A 19,318-nucleotide genomic window follows, 5' to 3' on the forward strand; every position below is an offset into this window, starting at 1 on the left:
TAAGGTTTCTTGGCTGTCGCTTGGCAACTTGAAGTTTTCAGCTCAGGCATAATGAGCTAGTATGCATAGCATACTGGCTCATTATGTATTGCCTCCGATCAAAACCCCCGCAGCAGTCCTTGAACTCCCCCTCTGGCCACGGACATCTTTCCCAGGAGCTTACTTCCAGGTTTCGCGGCTTCAGTGCTGTGATTGACCGGAGCCGCGATGACATCACATCACCTGTGATTGGCCGGAAGCGGCACATCTAACTGAAGCAACGACTTTGGCACATGCAGACACAGGAGGATATCTCCTAACCCTTGCAGGTTAAGGAGATATCCAGGGTAGCTATGGGTAAGCCTTAACCTCCTTAGCGGTATTCCCGAGTCTGACTCGGGGTACAATTTTAATACCAAAAGCGGTATCCCCGAGCCAGACTCGGGGCCGCCTCGCAGTATCCACAGGCACAAGTTACTTACCTTGTCCCTGGATCCTGCGGTGCATCCCCGCTGTGTGAGCGAGTGGTGTCCTCGCTCGATTCACACAGTGCCTGTGTGCCGCCGATCTCCGTTCCCTGCGACGTTACGACGCACGGGGGCGGAGAACGGCGCCAAATTCAAAAAAGTAAATAAACACAATGCATACAGTATACGATAATCTTACAGATTACAGTACTGTATGTAAAAAATAAACACCCCCTTGTCCCTAGTGGTCTGCCCAGTGCCCTACATGTACTTTTATAAAATAAAAACTGTTCTTTCTGCCTGAAAACTGTAGATTGTCCATAGCAACCAAAAGTGTCCCATCCACAATCTCAGAAAATTTTAATATTACATGCAATCAATAAAAAAAGGATTGTACTGAAAAGTATAAGCATGCATATGTACGCAGTACTTGGTTTGGGCCCCTTTTGCAGCAAATACTGCCTCAATGCGACGTGGCATAGAAGCTATCAGCCTGTGGCACTGCTGAGGTGTTGTGGAAGACAAGGATGCTTCAATAGCGGCCTTCAGCTCTTCTGCATTGTTCGGTCTCATGTCTCTCATCTTTCTCTTGGCAATGCCCCATAGATTCTCTATGAGGTTCAGGTCAGGCGAGTTTGCTGGCCAATCAAGCACAGTAATTCCACGGTCATTGAACCAGGTTTTGGTGCTTTTGACAGTGTGGACAGGTAGCAAGCCCTGCTGGAAAATGAAGTCAGCATCCCCGTAGAGCTCGTCTGCAGAAGAAAGCATAAAGTGCTCCAAAATCTCCTGGTAGACGGCTGCGTTGACCCTGGACTTAATGAAGCACAGTGGACCAACACCAGCAGATGACATGGCTCCCCAAATCAACACAGACTGTGGAAACTTGACACTGGACTTCAAGCATCTTGCAGTGTGTGCCTCTCCATTCTTCCTCCATACTCTGGCTCCTTGGTTTCCAAATGAGATGCAAAATTTGCTCTCATCAGAAAAGAGGACTTTGGACCACTGAGCAACAGACCAGGTCTGTTTTTCTTTAGCCCAGGTAAGACGCTTCTGACGTTGTTTGCTGTTCAGGAGTGGCTTGAAAAGAAGAATACGACATTTTAAAGCCCATGTCCAGGATCCGTCTGTGTGTGGTTGTTCTTGTCGCACTGACTCCAGCCTCGGTCCACTCCTTGTGAAAGTCCCCAAAACTTTTGAATTGCCTTTTCCTGACAATTCTCTCCAGGCTGTGGTCATCCCTGCTGCTTGTGCACCTTTTTCTTCCACACTTTCCCCTTCCACATACCTTTCTATTAATGTGCTTTAATACAGCACTTTGGGAACATCCAAATTATTTTGCAATTACCTTTATGGAGGGTGTCAATGATGGTTTTCTGCACAACTGTCAGGTCAGCAGTCTTTCCCATGATTGTGATTCCTACTGAACCAGACTGAGAGACCATTTAAAGGCTCAGGAACCCTTTGCAGGTGTTATGGCTTAATTAACTGATTAGAGTGGGACACTTTGAGCCTAAAATATTGCACCTTTTCACAATATTCAAATTTTCTGAGATTGCGGATTTGGGGTTTTCATGAGCTGTAAACCATAATCACCACAATTATGACAAATCACGGCTTGAACTATCTTGCTTTGCATGTAATGAGTCTACCGCATATATTAGTTTCACCTTTTAAGTTGCATTCGTGAACTTTTGCACGATATTCAAATTTTTCGAGTATCACCTGTATAACATTTGTATCCTGTTTTTTTTTTTTCTGGATTTTTGGTTGATATTCTGTCTCTGTCATTTAAAATACACCTATGTTAAAAATGATAGACCCTTCATTTCTTTGAAAGTGTGCAAACTTACAAAATCTTCAGGGGATCAAAAAATAATTTTCCCCACTGTAACTACAAGAATACTATATTACTGCAATAATGTATGTATATTCATAACCTTATTTCTCACTAGTAGAGTGGAAATATAATACCATAAGTCACCAGTGCTTATAGTGTTTAATTTTGCATCTGCAAGCAAATGTGCAAATCCAGGAACATGTAGCTAGATTCAAACACATTGGCCTAAACTTGCGGCGGCGTAGCTTAGCGTGTTTAGGCTACGCCGCCGTAAGTTAGCTAGGCAAGTACATGATTCACAATATACTTGCCTGCTAAGTTACGGCGGCATAGCCTAAAGCGGGCGGGCGTAAGGGCGCCTAATTCAAATGTGTGTAAAGGGGCGTGTTTTATGTTAATGGACTTGACCTTACGTTTTTTTTTTTAACTGTGCATGCGCCGGGCGCCTACAATTCCCAGTGTGCATTGCAGCTAAGTACGCCACATGGGCCTATTGATTTCGACGTGGACGTAAACTACGTAAATCCCGATTCACGGACGACTTACGCAAACGACGTAAAAAATTCGAATTTTGACGCGGGAACGGCGGCCATAATTAACATTACTATTCCATCTAGGGCTAAGCTCTAACTTTAGGCGGCCTATCTCTAACGTAAACGGCGTAAATGTACTGCGGCGGCCGGGCGTACATTCGTGAATCAGCGTATCTACTGATTTGCATATTCTACGCCAACCGCAATGGAAGCGCCACCTAGCGGCTATCCGAAATATTGCAACCTAAGATAGGACGGCGCAAGCCGTCGTATCTTAGATATGTTTAAGTGCATCTCTGATTGAGAATACACTTAAACATAAGTCGGCATAGATTCTGAGTTAGGTCGGCTTATCTACTGATAAGCCAGCCTAACTCTTTCTGAATCTACTTAATAGATGTTGAGAATGCAGCACCGAGATAATCAATACATTTAGAGCCTTTTATCAATTTCAGTTCCACTCATCCAATAAAGCATATATAAACTCAAGAACAGACATATCCGTTTGTTAAAAGTTAGTTTTAATAGTTGCATACATTTTCTTTTTTTTTTATTCTCTGATTTGGTCTGCATCACATCTCACCCTCTCATTCTCTCTATACCATAATAGACCAGTATTCTATAGCTTACAACAGAGAACTGGGGATGGATACAATTTTAGTTCAGTACACAGAAAGTTACAGGATTTCTGGCAAGATCAGTAAGTACTTTTGTGTATGCCTGATAAAAAAAAAGAAAAAGTAGACCCATGTAGCCACCATCTCTAAGGACTGACAGTGCATTTTTATTCTTGAGTTTGGATATATTTTACATTGAATAGTTGTGAGTGAATATTTCTTGCACAGTGTTTGATACCAAATGTATATGATTATTTCTTGTGAAAAAAAAATGTATATGATTTAGATTTCATAAAAGGGATATTAATTGTTTTTCTTGTCATTTTTGCTGATTGACACAGGCCAGACTGAATTGCAAGCACTGTGGAAAGCCTGTCATTGATGTACGCATTGGAATGCAGTATTTTTCGGAGTACAGCAACGTTCAACAGTGTCCACACTGTGGGAATTTAGACTACCATTTTGTGAAGCCATTCTCCTCATACAAAGTACTAGAGGCTTATTGACAAAAGCTTTGTCTTAGTAATAGCCATTTTATAGGTATTACTACTTTGTTACAAATCTTTTCTAGGAAATATTCTGTGAAAACAAACTTCTTTTCTAATTATAAAAAAAAAAAAAGTTGCAGCTTTTTTTTCCCCTTTGTATTGTGTTACAAAAACTTTGTAAATAGTATTTAGATTTCTCCCGATGGCTGGGGGAATGTAAAATGGAAATTTGACGGGTGAATGTAAATTTATGCCAGCAAAGTGTATTTTTTCTTTCCTGTTGAAAGTGAACCTATGCTTCTAGAAATAGAAGAACTGTCATAACGGACTTTTTTATTGGTATAAGTTCCAGGGTGGTAATCTTAACCTAGATTGTCAATGATCCACTACAAGTATGTAGTTGATGAAGTTGGGAATGCATATTTGTTGCAGGTCAGTGAATCACTGCTTAGTATAGCAAGGATGACGAGGATGGCCTTGGTGCTTACACCCTTAAAAACAAGTCGGCAATGGCATCTTCCATATTTCTATGGTGATGGCTTCCCTTTATGGGTTTGATAATAGTTATCTAATTTCTGTTTAATAGAAAATAACCTTCGTGACTAAGCACTTAAAATAAATCACTTTTCACCAAAGTAAACTTGGCCATTTTTAAAAATAAATTTGATATTTAAAGCGGTTTGCTTTTTTTTAACTAGCCTTTTTCCTATTGAAAAAATAGGAGCAACGTTTGATGCCAGTTTTATATGTTTGGATTTGCATATAATATAAAAGTGATGATGAATATGAATAATTTTCTTTCCCAAAGCACTTCAGATGGTCAATCTAAGATATTGATCATTCATTTTCTTTATGGACATTTCACATAACTATTCTTCATTAACATTTTAACTTTTTTGTGTTTGTGGTACTATCCTGTTTGTTTTTCTGAAGAGCACTGATTTTTTTTTTTCTATTGGGTGCTGTATTTATTTGAATAAATAATAAAAATGTCCTACAAATGTAAAGATGAGTCGCCAAAATTCTAAACGTAGGTTTGATATGGATTTGTATTTTTAGAGGGGCATTACTGACACAATTTATTTAGTTTTTTTGTTTTTTTTTAAGGAAAGGGCACATTTAGAAGTATTAGTACTCTTCCAATGACATACAGTATAGAGATTAAAAATATGCAAAAAGTAGCAAATGTTTAGTGTGATTAGTAAGGCAAAGTGCAGTAACCAGTGGGTTACTGAGTGTTTTTGTTTTTAATTTCACATTTTTAAACAATAAAATTCTCACGTGGCTGCTGCACTCTGCACTTTACTATTTTGTACCGACTTATTTATTAAGTGTGTGTTATGTGGCCATCTTCATTGCACAAATAAAGACAATCTGAAACACTGGGGCTTATTTACTAAAGCTGGAGAGTGCAAAATCTGGTGCAACTCTGAATAGAAACCAATCGGCTTCCAGGTTTTATTGCCAAAGCTTAATTCTGGGGTCTCCAAACTGCGGCCCGAGGGCCAGATGTGGCCCTTTGCTAGCCTTTATCTGGCCCTTGGGGCACTATTCCTCCCACTGATATGAGGCAATATTTCTCCCACTAACACCAGCAATGGGGCACTATATATTCCACCGATGCCATTGATGGGATACTACTCCTCATCCTATTGACCACCAACCCTGGGGCCATATTTATTTTCACTAAAAGACACACAAGCTCCTGCGCACGGGTGGATAGTCCGACAGTTAGTCTATTTTCCGCATGGGATTTTCCACAAATATCAAAACTGGTAACAAAGGCCTTACCGCCCTTCAGGGACGGGGAACATCCTAGCAGAAAACGAAGAAAAGAAAAAGAAAGGCGCACCAGCCTGGTACTGCTGAGCTCTGATGAAGAGGCCTCTGTTGCCTTTTTGGATTGTGGCTTGAGGGGTATCCATCATCAACCGTTGTTGACAAGCCTTTTATACTATCTTGTTTGTGAGTAGTTCTATTTTACCTTATCTATTTATTAAATTGTCAAACGGTAATACACTAGGCTGGTGCGCCTTTCTTTTTCTTTTCTTCGTTTATTTTCACTAATACTGGGCCATTGACATTTATTGCCCCTGCTGGCCACAATCCGGCCCTCCTAAAGTCTGAAAGACAATAAACTGGCTCTTTGTTTGAAAAGTTTGGAGACCCCTGGCTTAATTGAACAAGCTGAAGTTAGAAGCTGATTGGCTACCATGCACAGCTGCTTCAGATTCTGAGCACACCAGTTTTAGTAAATCTCCCCCACTGTCTGATTTGGGTGGAGTTCCACAAGTTAAACATAACTGATTATTTATACTTGTCATCCAACATTACACACAATTGTGTGCATCTTATGATTTTAGCACATCATTGCAATAGCTAGGCTTCTTGCACAAAGTCTACAGCAACTTGCTGCAGGGGGCTGAATGCTGTATGGAGTGGTACCTGGGTTTAGGGCCCTATGCGTTCAGAAATGAAGATCTAGAATTCAAAGACCTGTGTTTTGGCCCTTATCCCTAAACGTAACGGTACTGCTCAGTACAGCAGCCAGCCTCAGCCTGCCATAGACTTTGACAAGCTGCTTGCAGGTCGGGAGGTACAAACTTCTCTTAGATGGCCTTGTATGCAAGGAGCCAAATGTAGTTCTCATGCCAAATTCCCAACTATATGTGTATGGGTGAGACTCCAATCTAGAGATTATGTTCCAGAATCAGTTTTTAATTTGTGCAGCTCCACCCAAACTTTTTATATATATATATATATATATATATATATATATATATATATATATATATATATATAATGTTGGTCGAAATAAGTAAAGTTTTATGTCCCAGGTGAGAACAGATTAAAAAAATAATAATAGTAGGCATTATGTTGGTTGTAATGCAATATATTCTGCAGAAGTTTCCCCCCCCATAAACATCTTTGCCCAATGTAGCATTTTCATTGGTAAAACAGTCGCAACTGACTCCTGCATTTCTAAATATCAACAGCTGAATTAAGCTGTTGGTCTAATTTCTCCAGCATTGCTATTCAGAACTGTAAAGAAGCGCACAGCCATTGAGATGATATGCATGGTCATTTACAAACTGTAATATATGGTGAGACATTTCCTTTCATTTACTGTTGGATGATCCTTGCTTGCCTACATTCAGAGCATTAACTACAAGCAGTAAAGTGCCCAGGTTCCAACCAACCAAACCACTTCACATTTCTCACTTTTTAGCTGTCTATAGTAGCAGAATACCAACACGTTGGCTTTAATAGAGTTCACCACTGAATAACCCAGCTGATGGGGATAACAGGAGACATTCTAATAGGACAAATGCTTGGGATGCTAAGACACTTGTTTTTTTTTTGAGAACTTGGGAAATTTGTTAGGTCTGCCCCACACATCAAGATTTCTAATTTTGAGTTTAAAGCCTTGTACACACGGCCGGGAATCCCGTCAGGAAAAAAACGTCGGTTTTCCTGATGGGATTTCTGGCAAGCTTGGCGTGCATACAGATGGCCATTCAAAAGAACCGCCGGCGCTCGTCACATTCAATGCCGTCGCCGCCATCTTGCTACACCCTACACTACCCTTATATGCTACCACGCATGCGTCAAAGTCTCATCGAGCATGCACAGGTTTACCTGGGGACAGGTAAGCATACTGACGAACGGGTTTTCTCACCAGGTAACACTCTGCCGGAAATCCCGACGAGAAAATTGAGAGCAGGTTCTCGTCAGGATTCCCGGCAGTTTTCTCAACGAGAAAGCATACACACGCACGGTTTTCACGGCAAAAAGCTCTCCCAGCAGCTTTCTTGCCGAGAAAGCCGGTCGTGTGTATGAGGCTTAACTGTAAAGTCTCAAATCTGCACTCTAGGCAGATATGAAAAAACAAAAAAAATAAATGTAGTTATGTATTCTTTATAGCTGCCTTTTAGCCTTTCATTCAGTCCTTGAGAGTTGTCCAGACCCCTCTACTGTGCTGAAATAGTTTACTCTGATTTCACTGTGCTTTTCACAGTCTGCACTGGGGGTCAATCAGATGTCCTACATGCACATGAAATAACAAGAAACATGCTGATAGAATGACAGCTAAGAAAGATAACCTCATCAGTCTTGCATCCTCTCACTATCCAATCAGAGGCTTTTGAAAGCCAAAAATTGTTTTATATGATACATATAGTTTTGTTAATGACCATGTTAATATCTTGCTGGTAAGTAATGTTAAAAGGATGGTTCACCTTTACAAAAACCTGCCTATGCAGGTAAGGGATGTTTGTAGATAAAAACAAACTGTACAGCTCTGACTAAAGTTGAATAAAGCCCTTGTTATAGGTGTAGGTCATTTACATACCTTATGAAGCCTAACTGTAATACTCCCAGGATGTTGCGTGTGAGGCCTAGGTGTGAGCTCTTTCTCTGATTCAACCTCCTCACATACTCTTTCTCTTCCTTGATGCAGTAGCTCTGAGCTCAGCATTTGAGAGCTCACTCCTGCGATGGTGGAGGTGAGAATTGATGACTAGGTCTCACTTGGCAACGTCCTGGAAGTATTCCAGTCAAGCTTCATAAGGTATGTAAGTGGCCTACACCTATAGAAAGGGCTTTATTCAACTTTAGTCAGAGCTGCACAGTTTGGCCCGGATTCACATACATTGGCGCATATTTATGCCGGCGTAGCGTATCTTTTTTAGGCTACGCCGGTGTAGCGCTAAGCACAGTATTCACAAAGCACTCGCCCCCAAATCTACGCTGGGTTTCCTCGGTGTAAGCCAGCGTAGGTGTAAGTGGGCGTGAGCCATGCTAATGAGGCGTGACCCCATGTAAATGATGGACTGAGCGTCATAAAGATACAAATAACGTACAGCGCATGCGCTGTCCCCTGGCCGCATCCCAGTGCGCATGCTCAGAATCACGTCAAAACAACTGCCTAAGATACATCGAATCACTGCCTACGACGTGAATGTAACCTACACCCAGCCCTATTCACGTACTACTACGTAAACGACGTAAAATACGACGGCTGTTCCCTGGTCCATACCTTTGCATGAGTTGCGCCTCATAGATAGGGGAATAACTATACGCTGGACGTAAGCCTTACGCAGACCACGTATATTATGCGCCGGGCGCAACCACGTTCGTGAATCGACGTATCTCCCTCATTTGCATATTTGCAATGAGGCGACCAGCTTAAATATGCGCCCACGATACGCCGGCGTAGGAAAGTTACGTCGGTCGGATGAAGCCTATTTTCAGGCGTATCTAGTTCTGTGGGCACGGCGTACAGATACAACGGCGCATAATTACACTTACGCGGCGTATATCGAGATACTTCGGCGTAAGTGCTTTGTGAATCCGGGCCATTGTGTTTATCTACAGACACCTTTTATCTGCATAGGCAGTTTTGTGGTAAAGGTGAACTATCCCTTTAAGTTTAAATGGCTGTCTTCTGTGTTTCCCCTTTTAAGTTTTAGGATAAAAACTTTTAGGATCATTTCACTAGAGCAAAATGCATGCAGCATTTTCATTAACTAAGTGCATTAGTTGCTTCCATTTTCCTTCATTATAAAAAAAAAGTTTTATCAGCTAACTAAACGTTTTGTTGCACAACTCACTTTATTTTACCGTATGCACATAATATTGATTTTTTTTTGTGCTGCTCAATAGGGGAAGGTTAAGTCACAAAAATAAGTACACAGATTATTGCTTTTTAAAATATTGCTAGCTCCTGGGTGGTGTTAGCTGTAGGTGCATTGGCCTTTGGTGCATTGGCCTTCATTTTGCTATTCTGCCTAATGGAAATGAAAAGCCTTTTGGGAAAAAAAGTATCCAAAATGCACATCAATACAAGACCATGCAATTCGGGTTCATGGATTTTGGTGTAAATGTAGCTTTATTCATAATAAATACATGTATATTGTGGTGGGGAGCTAGATTGTAACTCCTCTAACTGAAAACAGTATACCATGCCTGCTACAGCTTTGCCACCAAACCTCTATATGATGGCAAAGTTGCCGCAGGCATAGTCTTATGGATGGAAGTATTGACATTAAGATCACAGGGGGTGGAGGGAAAGGGTTTCCAGTGCTGAAAAAAATATTGCCCTATGTTAAATAAAAAGAGAATATACAAAACATTCCCTGTACCCCTAAACCTGAACCCAACATTGGTTTTAAAATCCTATTTTATTTTATTTTTTTACCTTGCTACATGCCCTGTATTGAGGTAAAAAAAATGTCCCAGTAGCAGTATTGCCCACACATTTGCCCCCATAGCAAGCCACTTTTTACAGACACAGGCGTGGAGGAGCAGAGAATGCCGACGGGGGGCCCAGAAGAGGAGGTTTGGGGCCACTTTGTGCAATACCATTGCACAAAGCAGGTAAGTATAACGTGTTTTTTTATTTTAGATTTTTAAAAAAATATCCTTTAGAACCACTTTAAATTTACCTTCACCTTTGCCCCAAAGCTTCACACTGTACCATACTATAAAACATAACCCCTTGCCTTATTATAAAGCCTGGTCATCACACAATTCCCTTCAAAAAAATCCTATAAAGGAATCCAAACACTTAACCCCATAAAATTTAAAGAAACAATACTGTAAAAAATAGCTATGTATTTATTCCACATTCCTGGCAGGAATGTTAAAACATCTTTAAGGAAGACTTCTATAAATTTAATTTTGTAACCACAATCCCTATATGCTCCAGAACCATGCTAGTTGGAACACATGACAGAATTTGTCAACTAGAGGTAGAAGAAAAATACCAGAAATGTAGAGATTTACAGCATTGGTAATATTTCCAATTCCATTTATTGTTAACAAGTATTTTTTTCAGCTGCTTGTGGGCTGCATTTGCAACAGCGGCCCCCTAATTCTTGAATTTCGACTTAGATTAAAGGCTGATGATCAGCATTGATCCAATGCGGTTACTGAACTTATCTGGAGGAGCTGAATTTAATAGATTTGTTTATTGGGAACCTGGACTACTTCTGACAACATAGAAAGCTATTTGTAATTTTTGTAACATCTGCTCACTAACAGTGCCCTCCTGCTGATCAAAATCATGTACATGCCCATGTAACATGAGATATTATTCAATGTCTTAAATAAACCCAATACCATCATACCAAATGGTCAGATTTTTTTTTAAATAACATTTAAAAGCCTTCGGCCCCATACACACGAGAGGATTTATCCGCGAATACGGTCCAGCGGACCGTTTCCGCGGATAAATCCTCTTGAGGATTTCTGCGGATTTTCATGCGATGGAGTGTACTCACCATCGCATTGAAATCCGCGCCGAAATCCTCTGGCGATGATGTGTCGCGCCGTCGCCGCGATTATGACGCGGCGACGTGCGCGACGCTGTCATATAAGGAATTCCATGCATGCGTCGAATCATTACGACGCATGCGGAGGATCCCTTCGGACGGATGGATCCGGTGAGTCTATACAGACCAGCGGATCCATCCGTTGGGATGGATTCCAGCGGATAGATTTGTTTAGCATGTCAGCAAATATTTTATCTGCTGGAATCCATCCCAGGGGATAAATATCCGCGGAAAAAGATCCGCTGGAGTGTACACACCATAGGATCTATCCGCTGAAACCCATTCGCTGGGATTTTTCAGCGGATGGATTCTATCGTGTGTATGGGGCCTTCCATGTTCACCCCCCCCTCTTCATTGAAGTTGTAGAACCAGTTTACTTACTGTGCTCCCCTCCCTATATACACCTATTCTAGGTTGGTCACATTGCATCTCGTTATGAATATTGCGGTATTGAACCTGGAGAAAAATACAAGTTGTAGAACCTGCTTTATAATTCCATAAATGATTTGCTTCACTAAATAATGACCTGTTGGTTTAAGTTTGAGGAATACATACTAGCTTAATGCTGGGTTCACACTAGAACACGCAGCGACTCACAGCACCGTTTTAGGTCCGATTTCAGCACAAATTTTGGGCTGAATTCAGACCTGAAATGGACCAAAAGACACACAGGGCATCTGTGCAATTCACACTGGAGCTGCTACGGAGATGTGTGAACCGGCTCCATAGAGGGACGATCACAATCTCCTGCTATTGTGGGGAAAATCAGCCTTAAGTGAATACTGGAACCCAGTGTATATGTACTGAGATGATGTATTACCGTATTTATCGGCGTATAACACAGACTTTTTCCCCCTTAAAATCAGGGGAAAATCGTGGGTGTGTGTTATACGCCGATCCCTGGAAGAGGAGCGAGCACCGCTGAATTACATTGAGCTGCAATCTCCTGTGTACCCCACACTCCGTCACGCACAGCCACGCCTCCTGGCCCTGCATTGGGCCACTGTTCTGTCTATCTAATGAGAAGGGCCAGGAGGCGTGGCTGTGAGTGACAGGGTGCCGGGTACACAGGAGATCGTGGCTCTGTAATTCAGCGGCGCTCGCTCCTCCTCTTCCCTCGGAGACAGCAGGGATAATCTGACACTGGCGAGGCTGCAATGATGGCAGGTCACTGTTTCCAAGATATGACCACCATTAATATATAATTTTACTATGGGTAGAGCAGACACCAGCTATTTATAAATCCAAGCATAATCTTCAATTCTCTGTCCTGCTCCCATTGTATTGGAGGCTCCATTCAGCTTTGGTAATAGGGTGAAAGAGAGACAGGGAAGAGATTTTTAAAGTTTCTCGACTTCTTTCATAAGTTATAGGATGGAAAGTAGAAGATAGAAACAATTCAGGGTGTTTTCAGAGGCTGATATACAGAAATCCACTGCACACTCATCTGAGCCATAGCTGCCCTCGCCCTTCCTATAGTTAGCATAGGATAATATGGGAATATTTTTTCGGGGGCTTCAAAGTTCTTTATTTAAAAAATGTTTTCTTAAACTTCCCTCCTAAAATTGGGGTGCGTGTTATACGACGATAAATACGGTAATTATTTTAATAACTAGGACATCGTCTTTACTGCAGAATTTGTAAGACCATTAAACCGACAGGGGAGTGGATTGAGGAAAAGCTAATTAAAAAGAGTTTTTGGAAGAAACACCAAATGTTAAGAATATGCTGTTGGGGACAAAAAAATAAATGTAATCTTTATTCACAGGTTTTAAATTTAGGGAGATGTCTTGTTTTCTTTGCTTAGCAGTCTCAAATTTCATGCCAATGATATCCGATGTGTTGCTTTCATAGATCCTGTTGTAAATAACCAGTCATTGATGTACTAGCGACATTCTTTTTATGTTCCTCAAATAACAGCATGCTATATTTCAGTTTAATGAAAGATATTAAGCCTTAATATACTCGAAAGGCTTATAATTTCATAGAATCCCAGCTGTGTACTAATCTGCTGCTATAATGTTCGAGCTTGAGGGGTTTCATATACATTTAAACATTACTGCTTTTGAGCAGATAGAAAAATATGACATATTATACATGTAAATATTGGTATGTTTATTGCAATTATAATTTTGCTTTTATTGTGTTTTTTTTTTCCCAAGGTTAAGCATAATTTAAGTATTGCCATCAATCTAAAGCACTCTTCTTCATTTCTAATGGCATAGAGAACATAATGGACAAAACAGCACTTGAAATGTTTTTATGATTTCTAAAAAATGTTCTTGCAGGTTAAGTGTTTGGTTATGAATTCTGAGGCATTGATTTTATTGATATCATTAAGACGCTCCATTTTCCTTTTTGGTTGTGACTGTTAACTAAGTTGAAAATACCATCTGTCAAATTTTCCAGATAGTACACCCATGGCTTTTGGGTTAGGAATACAAAATGATGATGTAATGACTACAACCACAAATAATTTATCACTGATCATCTGCACTTGTCAGACTGAAAAATAAAATCACATTTTGCATACCTGGTTGCAAGACAATTATTTACTTATATTTGCTTTTGATTGATGTTACATACTATAGGTAAGAATATATCTAAGACTGTATAAACACAAAACCTTGGATAGCTTAAAGTAGAACTATAGGCAAAACTTTTTTTTTCATTTTGGATAACGTAAGGGAGGGCTACTGGTAATTTTTTTTTTTTTTCCTGCCTGTGCCTTATTGGGGAGATTTACCTCCACTTTGTGCTTGATAGCCAACACAGAAGTGAGAGGAAACCCCTGAATAGTAAGGGAATACCTTGGTGACCCTAGGTCATCAAAACTTGTGTCCCTATTGGAAAACGTCCCCTCTATTACTTTTCTGGGGACAATCCAAAATTTGGGATTTTCTTTCGCTTTCACAATGCCAACGAGCCGTACACACAGACCGAATATCAGGCGGCATCGGCCCATGTGTACGGCAGCCAGGCCGACTTCTGTTCAAGGGGCATGACCAAAAAATTGGCAACCGATCAACACATGGATGAGATCACTCACCAGTGTGTTCTAGCAGGAGGGAGGGGGGATCCCCTGTCAGAACACAAAAGCTCAGTGGGGTAGACCACTGTTCTAATATTGGATTGTTAGTACAGCTGCTCATCCTGAGCTCTTTGGGTTTTTTTTTCGTTCAGCCCACTGGGTTGAACGGAAACAAAAAAAAAAGGAAAATGTGTACCAGGCTTTCTGGTAAACAAGAATAATAAAGAGGATGAATCTCCCTAATGGGGGCACAGACAGCAATAAAAACTGACAGGTGTCCCTATCCTTTGTGTCTACAAGGTAGGTAGGTAAATCTAAGGCTACTTTTACACTGAGGCGCTGCGCCACCGGCGGTAAAAACACTTTTTTTTAGGCGCTTTATCATCGTTTTTGCGGTTCTATTCGGCCACTAGCGGGGCGCTTCTAACCCCTGCTAGCGGCCAAAAAAGGTTAAAACCCGTAAGGCGGCGCTGCCCATTGATTTTAATGGACAGGGGCGCTTTAGGAGCAGTGCGGCTGGCAGGACTTTTTTGAGCATCCTGCCAGCGCACCACTCCAGTCTGAAAGGAGCGGCTTTTTCAGGGCGCTTTGCAGGTGCTATTTTTAGCTCTATACCGCCTGCAATGTGCCTCAGTGTGAAAGTAGCCTAAAGGAAATTTAACAAGAAAATTGTATAATGTATGGCCAGCTAAAGGGGAGGCTGAAGAAGTACCTTTGCCCTCCCTGCAGCAGACTGGTTATGTCATTTACCAAATCGAACCTCTGTTTTTTAGTGATTCAAATGTACACTTTATTATTATTATTATACTTTTTCTGTTTATTTTTGCAGGCTTAGAAAGTTATTGATAAATCCCTTTCAGTCCACCAGTGCTCTTGTAGCAAAGCAAAAGCACCTGCAACTGTGCGATAACCAGGGCTTTTTTTCAGGGGGAACTTGGGGGAACTCAGTTCCACCACCTCTGGCTCAGACCCTTTGGTGCCTGCTCACCACAAACACTTGTAAACACAGAAGTCTGGTCTCTGTGTTTACAAGTGACAGCTCTGCACTCTGTGTGTAACCACCTGAACTCTGCATTCTGTATGTAATGCAATCCTGGTATTTAATGCCCCTTTAAGACCCTTCTACTGTTTGTGAAATCTGAACGGGGTGATTGAGTTCCTGCACCTATTTTCTGAGAAAAAAAGCTCTGGCGATAACTAAAATTTACACTTTTAAATAGCTTCTATTTAAACTTTTGTTAGGGGTTAAAATCTCAAAGAAAAAGGCAGTGCCCGTTTACACTTTGATTAATCAATCATTATTTTTACATGTCAGTAATGTTTAAAAAGTATTATTTTGCATACAGTACATAATACTACAACTTTCAGCATCAGATCCATGGAAGGTGACTATATGAAATATTACAGTCCCTTTCTTTATACTCTCTCCAAATCTATAACAAAGTACCAAAACACAAAAGTATAATAAATACTTGGAAAGTATTCAGAAATAAAAGGAAATGGGCACCATTGAACAGCCATATTTTGCTATTGCTTCTAATCCATAGACATTTACTTTCTGTGTCAAAGCTGTGTTGATCTGGATTTAAAACAAGCTTACAATAAATCGTTTGCTTGTCAGGATGGGAAGCATACAGTACATGCAGGTAGATTAGATTCTATTTTGGTCTCTTGTACAACACCCTGAGTGTCTTTTTGATCCTTTTTACTAGAGAAGGTCAAAGACCGCATATTATCAGAAAACCTGATGCACTGTTAGGTTAAAAAGGTGAATAGTTATTTCAGTAGGAGCTGCTTCAGCTTTAAATTTCATTTTTCCTACAATCCTGTAGAACGCAATGGGGGTTATTTATTTATTAAAGGCAAATCCACTTTGCACTACAAGTGCAATCTGTAGATCCGAGGGGGACATGTAAGGAAAATAAAAAACAGCATTTTAGCTTGCACATGATTGGATAATACAATAAGCAGAGCTTCCCCTCATTTCCGATCTACCCCTCAGATTTACAGATTTGCAAGGGACATTTTCCTGAGGGCTAGGTGAATGAAGGGAAACTTTGCTGACTTTCATCATCCAATTGCTTGCAAGAAAAAAATGCTATTTTTTTTCTTCTTAAAGGGTCACTAAAGGAAAAAATTTTTTTTGATGAAATGACTGTTTACAGGGTATAGAGACATAATAGTTAACTGATTCCTTTTAAAAACGATTACAAATAGATACAAATCAATCATATAATGTACCTGTAGTTTTTTAGTTTCATTTTTGCATTTAGTTTAGTTTAAGCATGTTATGCTGTATCTGTGCTGGACAGTGCCATAGAGCAGTATTGGTTTGAAAACAAAACAAAAATCTCCCAGTACTGTGGTGATCAGGAAACAGACAACCAGGAAGTGTCCAAAACAGAGAGGAATTACAGCAACATCAGAGCAAAAACAAACAATGAGGACATGAAACCAGGACTGCAGTAAGGTAAAGGAAGCTATTTAGCTAAAAAAAAAAAATCTTTTAGTGACCCATTAAATTTACTTTGCACGTGATTGGGTATACTTTGCACATTAAAATCCCCTTGCAACGCGAACAGCCTATTTGCATTTAAATTAGTCTGCTTACAGCAATGTGCCTTTACGGTACACCACAGGTACTTATGTTTTGATTTAATTGTGATCTTTAGCATGACATTGCTGCTGAATATCAAAAGGAAGGAATGAAAGGCAGTTTCTCAAAATCCAAGGGCCTCTTGGAAAAAAGAGTGGAATACGTTCTCCAGATGCTGAGAGAAACACTTATTTGAAGAACTTTAAATTTCTCAGGAGATGTGTAAAGAAAATAAATACACAAGTGTAAGGGGATTAATTAAAGAAGTATTAAACCCAAAAGCAAACATTATATTGCAGCTTACCAACTCTGAAGTAGCGTACACACGACTGTTTTTCATGACGAGATTGGTTGTGAAAACCAGTCGTGTGTATGCTCCATAGCAGTTTAGAACCTGCTCTATTTTTTCTCTTTGTTTTTCCCGTCGTTCTTTTTCTCGTCGCGAAAACCGCTTGTGTGTATGCTTTTCCGAGGGAAAAAAAAACACGCATTTTTAGAAATGAGTAAAAGCGTCTCAAAGGGTGGCACCGTTCGAATGGAACTTTCCGTTTATAGTGCCGTCGTACGTGTTGTACGCCACCACGCTTTGCTCAAGCGTTTTTCTTTTCATGAACGTGTGTATGCAAGGCAGGTTTGAGAGGAATCACAACGAATCATGCCGAAAGAAACATCTTTTTTTTGCAGGACAAGAGAAACGGTTGTGTGTACGCGGCATTAGATGTGATGGCTGCATTAGTTTTCTTATGAAGGCTACCTTTTTTATATTAAATTAGGACGGCTCATGTATGGGAACATGTAGTTGCCATCATCCCTTGTGAACTAAAATACTATTGAAAAACCTCTGGTATTGGGATTTTTTAGGCAACAAAAAACAAATGTAGCGAAAACATTTATTTATTGTACAAAAAATATTATAAATACATTTCAATATATCCTATTTAGACGTTAAAAACATGAGGACTTTGATGAGAAAATTGATAAAGATGATACAGTTGCCAAAATTCAAAAACCTCCAGATCAATTGGTGGTAGAAGAAGAGCAGCTTGTCAACGCGTTTCAAGTAGGTATATTAAAACATTTCTTCATCAGGGATATTGTATCATTATCTATAATAAATCAAAAAATTTGAAATGTGAGTCACTGCCTGTTCACATCGATAGGGGTGTGGGAAACGTGGTTCAATGTTTGTTGATATTAAATTAATTTTTTGATTTATTTTAGATAATGATACAACATAAATATAATATAACTACTTGAAACGCGTTGGATAAGCTGTTCTTCTTCTACCACCAGTTGACCTGGAGGTTTTTGAATTTTGGCAACTGTATCATCTTTATCTATTTTTTCATCAAAGTCCTCATGTTTTTAATGTCTAAATAGGATATATTGAAATGTATTTATAATATTTTTTGTACAATAAATTATTTTTTTCGCTAAATTTTTGTTTTTGTTGCCTAAAAATACCAATACCAGAGGTTTTTCAATAGTACCTTTTTTATTTTTACCTTGTGGTCCAACCAGCAAGTCCATTGTTTTTCAACAGAACAAACTGTCCTGCAGATGTAGAGCAGTTAGACTGTTGAAAAACACATTTACCACCGATGGGTGCTTGCAATGAACAGTTTTTATTTATTTATTTATTTATGTACAACCTTTATCCTAAAAGGGAACAAAAAGCTATTGTTGTAATAGCCTAAAACGCGTTAGCCGGAGTTTGGCTTAAATTTATTAGTGTATCTAACATCACCCTCTTACCAGAATAACAATGCTGCTGTTCAGAGATTCTGTTGCTCCTCCATCCAGAGAGTATGCACCCTAATACAAGGATTGTGTTACTGGCCAGATCACCAGGAGGAAACCAAAATAACAATAGAAAACGAATGCAGCCACCACATCTATTGCTTGGTAAGTTGCAAAATATTATAGTTTTGGGTTTAATACCACTTTAATGCTGGCCATACACTATACAAAAAATCATCCGAAATTCAGTCATTTGGCCAGTTTGTTCGTTTTTCGGCCAGTTAATGGGCACAAAATCGTTGGGATGTTTTTGAGCCGAAAAAACAAAGGACAAGTTTGGAAATTTTCTGCCGAACGAATGATAAATTGAACAGTTAATTTGTTTCCCGTCCAAACTGTCTGCACTAGGTATATGTAAAAAAAAATTGGATTTTTAAAAACAGCATATCTGTAAAATCCTTTTCTTGGAGTACATCACGGGACACAGAGCCTTTGATAATTACTTAGTGGGTTAGATAGTCACCATCAGGTACACTGGCAACCCTAATTACAAGGCGAGTTCCTCCCCTATATAACCCCTCCCATATGGAGAGCACCTCAGTTTTGTAGCAAAATAATAAGTGTCCCAACGTATAAACCCGAAGAGGGGTGGGAGCTCTGTGTCCCATCATGTACTCCAAGAAAAGGATT

General features: G+C 39.9%; 1 protein-coding gene across 2 annotated transcripts in view; it reads left to right on the plus strand.

Moving 5' to 3' along the window:
* The window catches only part of HECA (hdc homolog, cell cycle regulator), a 68,473-nt gene extending 54,680 nt beyond the window's left edge, over positions 1 to 13,793 (plus strand). The window contains exons 4-5 of one of the 2 annotated variants that reach the window (XM_040350540.1): positions 3,781 to 3,979; positions 13,424 to 13,793. In XM_040350540.1, coding sequence (XP_040206474.1) covers positions 3,781 to 3,945 — 165 coding nt within the window. In that variant the 3' untranslated portion in view covers positions 3,946 to 3,979; positions 13,424 to 13,793. Of the gene's footprint in view, positions 1 to 3,780; positions 5,310 to 13,423 lie in introns of those variants that run through there. The other variant, XM_040350539.1, reaches the window with a different exon arrangement.
* The last annotated feature ends 5,525 nt before the right edge of the window (positions 13,794 to 19,318 follow it).

Source organism: Rana temporaria, chromosome 4 (genome assembly GCF_905171775.1).
Source record: "Rana temporaria chromosome 4, aRanTem1.1, whole genome shotgun sequence".
In the NCBI taxonomy this organism is placed as follows: domain Eukaryota; kingdom Metazoa; phylum Chordata; class Amphibia; order Anura; family Ranidae; genus Rana; species Rana temporaria.